We start from the raw sequence: 9,609 nt of genomic DNA on the forward strand, positions 1-9,609 counted from the left end.
TTAATGAAGTTGAATACAATATATTCATATGTGTCAGTGATTTCATGTCAATTCGGCGAACATAAACATAAATGATCGTGGTGAAGATGATGATTAAATTAGGATAAAAAATCGAGAGCCGGGCTGCATTTCCTCCGGTTTGTTTTTTTCAACTAAACAACATTATTTTGTTAAATAACAACATGGTGATGTTTTGTAAATGATTACATGTCTCTTATTTAGCACAGTAGTATGATATCCGTGACATATGGATCTTAACAAAGTTCCGCTGTACATCCAGCGTACTGTATCTCACTTTATTTCACATGAGCTCCAGTGTGGAACCCCACTGCACCCCCTGGTGGATCAATGATCCATTGCAGCTGGCTTCATTATAAATTACATTTATCTATCACGGGGGCGGTCTCAAGTCAAGCTGGGGGTTTTCCCTTGAGCGAGGGCAGATCACGTACCAATCACGGCCCTCGCGTTTCAAACTGTCTGAAATGAATCGCTACATCTTTATGTTGCCATGTTAGCAAAGCGCTACCTGGCTGTATCTGCTACCTCTGTCCCTAGCGAGAGGGTTTTCTCCACAGCAGAAGACATTGTTAGTGCCAGCAGATCTGCCCTTTCGGCAAGCAATGTGGACAAGTTCATCTTTCTTTAAAAAAACATGAAAATACAATGACAAGTAAGTCCTCATGTCAAACTGGCTGCTTAGGTACAGTACAGTTCAAATACAGATTATTTCAGTTCATCGAAATGCTGCACCTTAATGTTTATTTTATTATATTTTGTATTTATTTGAGTGAATATTCACTGTTTAATAATAATTAAAAACCGAAAACGAATAGTTTATCTTTTGTGAGTTGCCTACTAGCAGTGGCGGTTCTACGGGGTGGCACGGGGTGGCAGTTGCCACCTCAGAAAAATGCCTTGCCACCCCAGCTGCCATCCCAGTTGGCAGCTTTGTTTTGAAAGAAAAGTTGTGGCTCATCGGACATTTTTGAGAGAAAATCTCTAATGTCCGAGTGCAAGTGAATGCAGCACAAGACACAAGCCTTGTAACCCCTCCCCCCCCCCTGGCGCGAGCCTGGAAATATGATTGGCGGCGATTTCATTTGAACGGGGGGACAGCGCAAAACGAGAAGCATTTCGGATCCAAGTAGACGGAAGGAATGAGGTATTTGCTGTCTACAATGACAGAGAAGAGCCTGTCAAGTTTGGCTGTAAGGCAAGGCAAGTTTATTTATATAGCACTTTTCTGAACGCGACAATTCAGTGCTTTACAAAACAAATTAAAATACTTTTTAGGAATACATACAGTAAAAACACATATATAATGGCATTTTACAACAGGCATTACAAAGCAAAAGTCACCTTTGGTGCAGTAACCTAAGATTTTCATTGTCATAACTACACTGTAGCTATGTACACATGACCAATAAAAGCCTTGAACCTTGAATACATGTTTTGACAGCTAGTGCAGAAACTGTGTTACGCAGCTGCAAAGCGAGAGTAACAATAGCTTTACTCTTCTCTTTCCAATTATAACTAGTATTAAACATGGCGCAGGTCCAAATTGCAACTTTTGGGTTACCAAAAACAGCCCTTGAGATTGTAAATGTTCTCTTGTGCAAATAATAGTGTACAATTATTTGTGCGTCCCCAGTTTAAATGACGCCTATGGATACCAGTACCGACAAGTTTCAACGCTGGCCAAGAAGAAGACATTAGGGTGGACATTATGAGGGAGCAGGATGATGACAGTCAGTAATGTGTTATTGATCAACACAGCAGACTTATTGATGTTGTAAGCTCCCACCACAGTGTGTGTGTGTGTGTGTGTGTGTGTGTGTGTGTGTGTGTGTGTGTGTGTGTGTGTGTGTGTGTGTCTCATAGCAGAGTATACTTTCTGCTTCATCATTAGAATATGTATTCGGGGTGTAACGGTTCACAAACATTTCGGTTTGGTATGTACCTCGGTTTTTAGGTCACGGTTCAGTACGTTTTCGGTGCAGCAGAAAAAATGATCACAAAACATAAAATGTTTTTTGGGGGTTTTAATTATTATTAAACTGTGAATAATGTATTCACTCAAATACAAAATATATAATAAAATAAACATTAAGGTGCAGCATTTCGATGAACTGAAATAATCTCTATTTGAACTTTACTGTACTTTTACTCACACAACATAAAATATTTGTTTTGGGTTTTTAATTATTATTAAACTGTGAATATTCACTCAAATACAAAATATAATAAAATAAACATCAAGGTGCAGCATTTCGATGAACTGAAATAGTCTGTATTTGAACTGTACTGTACTAGTACCTAAGCAGCCAGCTTGACATGTTTTTTTAAAGAAAAATGAACTTGTCCACATTGCATGCCGAAAGGGCAGATCTGCTGGCACTAACAATGTCTCCTGCTGTGGAGAACACCCTCTCACTAGGGACAGAGGTAGCAGATACAGCCAGGTAGCGCTTTGCTAACATGGCAACATTATGATATTTGGTGTTTGTAATAGCTTTGGCTCGGTCTGAACTTTTTGCGAGTGGTGGAGGCTTAAATGATAGTGGGAGTTGGGTTTGCACTTCAGTCTTTTTTCTTTTGGTACCAGTGATATTCACGTTCAGGTGATGCCTTTTCAAATGAGTGTGCAAGTTTGATGTATTGCCAGACACGTAACACATTTTAGTTGAACAATGCCAACAAACAGCTTTGGTTCGGTCCACCTGTCTTTGTCCGTCATCCTTGTACGTAACTGCGAAACCAAAATGTTCCCAAACCGGAGACTTCAATGATGCTGGAGGATTTTCGATCTGCGTTCGCCATTTCCTCAAATTACTGACTAAATTTGAACGCATCCCTGTGACCAGCTCTCGTCCAATGAAATGACTTGGTCGCTCTATGACGCGTTGAACCCAATGTGAGCAAATTACACTGAATGCTGTGATGCAGCACCTGAGATTACTTCCAAAAAGTTGTTCACGTTCTCAATTTTTTACATTCAACGTTATATTCGTCCGGTACACTTCGGTACACACGTGTACCGAATATTTTCGGTACGAATACGTATACCGTTACACCCCTAATATTTATTGTTACCTAGTATATCCTCCCTTTTTAACATAACAACTTGTCGTCTACTTAAAAGAGGCCCCATTCTGCTTTATCTGTGGATATGTTGCTATGACGTTTGTATTCACAAAATAAAGTAGTTATCAAACGGTATTGCTAACAATGGGTAACCCGAGATGACTGCTGCTGGAACTGGGGTGTGACTTATTCCCAGTTCCGACCCCGACTTCCAGTGTAAATACAATGGTTTTCAGGAACCTTACCTGGTCTGCCACTCTGTAAACCTCGTTCTTGTCGCTGCAGTCACACAGATAGTAGTGCACTCTGCTGGCTCCGCTCTCTTTAGCCAGCCTGGCCGTTTCATTCATCCCCTCCTGGTTAATATCCCACAACACCAGCACAGTGTTTAGAGCCGCAAACTCCTGAGCCATGAGGCGACCGATCCCACTGCCCGCCCCAGAGATCAGGACCACCTCTCCTTCTATGTTCTTCCTCTTCCTGGGCACAAACAGGTGGACGAAGGACTCCAAATTGTACCAGATGGACATCAGGAGGACTTGGAGGGTTTCCAGGATGAAATTCATGATGGATCTAAGAAGGAAAATACAGAGAACATACATTACATAATGAGATAGCAGGCTAAACCCAAGTTCAAGGTTTAGATATGCGTTATGTTAAAAGGTCCCATCAAATGCTTTTCCGGTTATTACCCGTCCCCTTGTGTGTTATGTAGCTTTTTCTGCATGTAAACGGTCTGCAGAGTCACAAACCCTCAAAGTACACCCTGTAGGGAGTAAAACTAACACAGAAAAGACGTGTCTATGCTGCCCCAGAACACCTCGTTGGAGATTTTTATTTTTCAATTTTTTTCTTCCGGGGCATATTGACGTAACTACGTCCAAATGGACCAATCCACGGAGCCCCACACACACACACACACACACACACACACACACACACACACACACACACACACACACACACACACACACACACACACACACACACACACACACACACACACACACACACACACACACACACACACACACACACACACACACACACACACACACACACACACACACACACACACACACACACACACACACACACACACACACACACACACACACACACACACACACACACACACACACAGAGTTTGTGTGCTCAGGCTGAGCTCTGCGGTGTCTCGCAGACCCCACGCAGAAACCAGGAAACGACACCAGTAATCCAGCTCACACTGTCCGCTCCTCACAGCAGCGAGCCCCGCAACGTCCCGCCAACACGGCACCCAGACCCCACGCAGCATTCTCATCTGTTTGTCATTACTGGTGTTATTTTCTGGTTGCTAACGCCATTGTAACACATAATCACTGATGTTTCGCTGTAACGGTGGTTGACTCATCAGAACAGAGTGGGCGAACTGACCAATCAGAGCACAGTGGGCTCACAGGGAGGGGGGGGGGGGGGGGGGGGGGGGCAGGAGCTCCAACAAGCCGTGTAGGACAGAGAGCGAATACACATACTATACAGAGATGCTGTATGAGAAACCAATGTGAGTTTGGAACAATGTAAATCTATTCTAGTAAACCTCAACAATGGAATCATGATCAGTAGAAATGGCCTGGGATATGTAATGTTCACTTTTCTCTCTGAATCAATAACAGTTTGACTCCTGGGCTTTTTTGTTAGAGATCAATATGTCAAAGTGTTTCTTTTCGACTGTTTTGCAGCAGAGAAACTGTCCTGTTGTGAGTTATGGCACATATAGACAAAGATCTCTGGTCTGTGTGGTTTTCACAGGAAGTTTGAGGTCGGCAAGCATGTGTGTACTACACAGAATTAGGCAACATTTAAAGTAAAATGAGAAGAGTTAAAAGGGTTGGTTTCCAAAAGCTGGCATTATCTGAGCATTGTAGAAACACGAGCCCATGTATTTTACCCCACTTGCTAGAACCTGCGAGTGCGCTCACCCTGAATGGATCAATAGATCGGCCACATTTGGGTCTCACATGGGAAACTGTGTCCTTGCATGTCCTAAAGGGGCATTTTGGAGGGATTTTTTACAATTTAAATTCATTCTTAAATAGTCAACAATGCTTAAATCTAGCACCAAATCTGAAAAAAAAAAAAATGACAATCCAAACATTGCTGTTGATTATGATTACCTGAACCCATATTTACATACTGTAGATCAGGGGTGTCAAATTCAAGGCCCGGGGGCCAAATCTGGCACGAGACTTCCTTTTATGTGACCTGCAAGAGCTTGCAAAGAGTATAATAAGTTTATTATACGGTTACATGCCACTTTACAGAAGCAGGTTGCCCATAAACTACATGTCCCACAATGCATCTCGTTTTGTGACATGCACACTGAAGAGACTTGCGATTATTTGCCCTGGACTTCTGCTTTCAGACGTAGTTAATTCAGAGGCAATAATGTAATATAATACATTATTTTATATATATTATATATGTATATTTAAATAGTTACAACTTTGAGTCCAACCATAATGCTAATGTGGCCCGCGATGAGTTTGACACCCCTGCTGTAGATGAAAAGAAACACTAGAAACCGGCATGTTTTTCATTTAAACATCAATTGGAATGACACAAAATAGAGCCTGAGAATGGTCCTCATTTATAACCATCCTGTTTTAAGCACTTGTACACTTTAAACTGTCGAATGTGAGGTACAAAAGAGGGTCTATGTGTGTCTCTATATGAGGACGGCTATTATTTAAAATGACATTTACTTTCTAACTAACTGGAGGTACACGTTTCAAATTGTTATGTTAATCTACGTATACATGTATCACTTTAGCACAAGATTGAACTATTTGCATGCTTTTTACAAATAGTTTATATTCAAATTCAAATCTAAATGATGGATAATGTATTGTTTCACTTTTAAGATGAATGAAACTAAAATTCATCTCAACAAAAATTGGCTGTTTGGTATATTGTAACCACTCAGTGGTGGAAGAAGTACTCGGATCTTGAACCTGAGTACAAGTAGAAGTACAGTAGAGTGTAGGAATACTCTCCTACAAGTAAAAGTCCTGCATTCAAAATGTTACTCAAGTAAAAATAGAAAAGTATTAGGATCAAAATAAAGTGCCTAAAGTAAAAGCAGTCATTTTGCAGATTGGTCCATTTCAGAATATATATATATTTGTATATATAATATCTACATGTATATTTTAATTTCAACATGTGTATTTTATATTTTATTTTATTTATATTCTTGTTTATTTGTAGTTTTGTTTTATTGTAAAATGCCTTGTCTTTTATGCTGCTGCAACAAAAACAATTTCCCAAATTGGGATCAATAAAGTACCATCTTATCTTATCTTATTATATATATATATATATATATATATATGTGTGTGTGTGTGTGTGTGTGTGTGTGTTTTAGAATGATTGATCATTAAAGTGTTCTCAAAGCTGGTTAAGGTGCAGCTACTTTGAATGACTTTGTATACTGCAGGGTAGCTTGTGGATTTACTCCAGGTTGAACTAAAGTCTGATTTAACACTTCATTATATTTCACATCATTCATCCACATCTGTAAAGTAACTAAAGGTATTAAATACATGTAGTGGAGTACAAGTACACCATGTACCTCTGAACTGTAGTGGAGTAGAAGTAAAAAGTAAAGAAAGCGAAAAGTGGCAGATATGACAGAGCTTGATAAAGCGTTTAATTGACAGGAGCGTCTAACTTACCGTTATGCTGTGAGCTACCGTTAGCGAGAGTTGTGCAGGGCTCCACGGGAGTTAAATAAGTGAGACTTTGCTCACCGCACAGGCTACACACGCTCTAATCAAACGTGCCTTAACGTTATCAGGGTAAAGTTGATAAAAACAGTTCGCGGGGCCGCGCACCGTGCCTGGGTGTGGTGGAGCTCGGCTGGATATACTTCCTGGCAGTGTCTCGGCCCTGTCTGTAGCCTCTGGAGTTAAAAACAAAGCATTTAGCGCCGTTCACATCACACAGCAGCCTCCTCACCGCCGACCAATGACGCGGTGAGCCGGATGTGCCATGTGACTGTCAGCCAATCCCGGCCCGTAGCCTCTCCTCGTCCCCGCAAGGTGTTCTGGGGCTTGAAGTGCGACTATACTTTTTATTTTATTCCTGCTAAATGTTAATTTAATAATAATAATACATGTTATTTATATATAGCACTTTTCCTGTTGCCCAAAGCACACTTAAATATCTAACTTCAATAACACACATTGTTACGTCATGAATTAGCAAACAAGAGTAAAAGAGAAACCTCAATCACAATAGTGTATTATTTTTTTAACAAGATTATTTAACTTTACTGAATAACCTCACATTTGAAATATAGAATTGTCAATTAAAAGTGAATAAGTCATATTAATTTATGAACTAACTAATTAAAGTAAAAAACAAGCACGTACAAATCATTGCATGATGCAGGATGCCTGTGTTAATTTATACTAATACAATGTGTTTAGCTTATCAGCCTGTTTTTTGTTTAGTTTAATTTTCCATTTCATAAGAAATGTTCCCAACTAGGAAGTTAATGATTGTTGTCTCACAGTTTGTATTGTGCATTCATATAGCTGAATCTTTCTCTGGCCAAATACAAACATGTCCTTAAGGCTTTGTGTGTGAAGACAATTATTTTCCCTCAAAACGTGGCTGTCACTTTGTTTGAGAGGGGCCCTCATTTCCCATGAGGCTAAGCATGAACAAAAACATAAATAAATAAAAATAATCAGCAGGCAAAACCGTTGTTTTATATCAATAATATCAATTGGTCAATACGTCTTCCCATGGTTCATTATGATTGAACATTCAAAGTGCTTATAGTTGCGTGTGTCACAGGGATATTCAGCGATAGGTCTGTAATATGTCTGTCAGTTAATATGAGTGAGTGGACTAGTTTGTTCTGCAATGACTTTTGATCAGATGCTTAGTTTAGATAACCGGCCAACAGCCTAAACAAATGATATGATTGTAGGAAACTGAAATCAGCCTGTGTGGTCGGGCCTTAATACTTTGGACTAAAATGAATTTGACTATTGTCTTGCTGTGTTTTAACCCCTTGGTTACCTAAATAAGCATTCATGCATTTCTTTATATTCATGGAGTTATTGTCACGTTTATATGCAAACATTAGGCATTGTGAGTGTGAGAGGGAGCTGCAGTTTAGCCTGTAAACACAGATTTCTGGATGTTATTATTGGTAGGGACATCACTTTTCTGAATACCTAAATTGGCATGCATTTTAAAGGTGCAATATGTAACATATGCTAAAACCACCCCGTATCCTAGTAAAAAAAAAAGGTGAATTACACAAACCGTTGAGTAAATAAACAGATATCTAATCCTCAAATGAAGAAAATGTGAATGCTGTAAACTATGAACATTTGTTGCTAAATTTAGCTGAAAATGCAGAAAAAGCTGAATATGTTATTAGTTGAATGGTCTCTGTAGCTGCTTTTAGCTAAGTGTGTAAGTGTGTTGCTGAACTTAGCGGAGAAATGCAGAAAAGTGAAATGATTTGAATCAAATTGTTACAGCTCAAATGCATTACAATGACTTTGCTGAAACTTGAAAGTGAAATGTTAAGCTGGAAGAGTAGGAAAAATAGTGAAGAAGCTTAATATCTAAAAGAAATAACTCAGTTACCTCTAATCATTAACTCATGTTTGTATAATTGAGTTAAAATAGTCGGAAAAGTGTTTTTAAATGTATGGAAGAGAGTTGTAGCCTGTCATTTTGCAGGATATCATTTAACATGTAACCTCTCCTGGAAATGCACAGAATATGTCCATTTCCAGGAGAGATTCCATGTTAAATGATATCGTGCAAAATGACAGGCTATAACCCAGGAACAAGTGTTTGAAAGGCGGGGAAAAGTTGTTTAAAATAGTCGGAAAAGTGTTTTAAAATAGTCGGAAAAGTGTTTTTAAACGTATGGAAGAGAGTTGTAGCCTGTCATTTTGCAGGATATCATTTAACATGTAACCTCTCCTGGAAATGCACATAATATGTCCATTTCCAGGAGAGATTCCATGTTAAATGATATCGTGCAAAATGACAGGCTATAACCCAGGAACAAGTGTTTGAAAGGCGGGGAAAAGTGTTTTAAAATAGTCGGAAAAGTGTTTTTAAACGTATGGAAGAGAGTTGTAGCCTGTCATTTTGCAGGATATCATTTAACATGTAACCTCTCCTGGAAATGCACATAATATGTCCATTTCCAGGAGAGATTCCATGTTAAATTATATCCTGCAAAATGACAGGCTATAACCCAGGAACAAGCGTTTGAAAGGCGGGGAAAAGTTGTTTAAAATAGTCGGAAAAGTGTTTTAAAATAGTCGGAAAAGTGTTTTTAAACGTATGGAAGAGAGTTGTAGCCTGTCATTTTGCAGGATATCATTTAACATGTAACCTCTCCTGGAAATGCACAGAATATGTCCATTTCCAGGAGAGATTCCATGTTAAATTATATCCTGCAAAATGACAGGCTATAACCCAGGAACAAGTGTTTGAAAG

General features: G+C 39.3%; 1 protein-coding gene across 1 annotated transcript in view; it reads right to left on the minus strand.

The window, feature by feature from the left end:
• Nucleotides 1-7,086, minus strand: part of LOC307017955 (epidermal retinol dehydrogenase 2-like) — an 89,291-nt gene extending 82,205 nt beyond the window's left edge. The window contains exons 1-2 of the mRNA XM_079647939.1: nucleotides 6,804-7,086; nucleotides 3,333-3,660 (exon numbers count right to left, since the gene is read on the minus strand). Of these exons, the coding sequence (XP_079504065.1) occupies nucleotides 3,333-3,653 (321 nt within the window). The 5' untranslated portion in view covers nucleotides 3,654-3,660; nucleotides 6,804-7,086. The remainder of the gene's footprint in view (nucleotides 1-3,332; nucleotides 3,661-6,803) is intronic.
• Nucleotides 7,087-9,609: the final 2,523 nt, after the last annotated feature.

The sequence above is a fragment of the Notothenia rossii genome (genome assembly GCF_949606895.1).
Source record: "Notothenia rossii genome assembly, chromosome: 9".
In the NCBI taxonomy this organism is placed as follows: domain Eukaryota; kingdom Metazoa; phylum Chordata; class Actinopteri; order Perciformes; family Nototheniidae; genus Notothenia; species Notothenia rossii.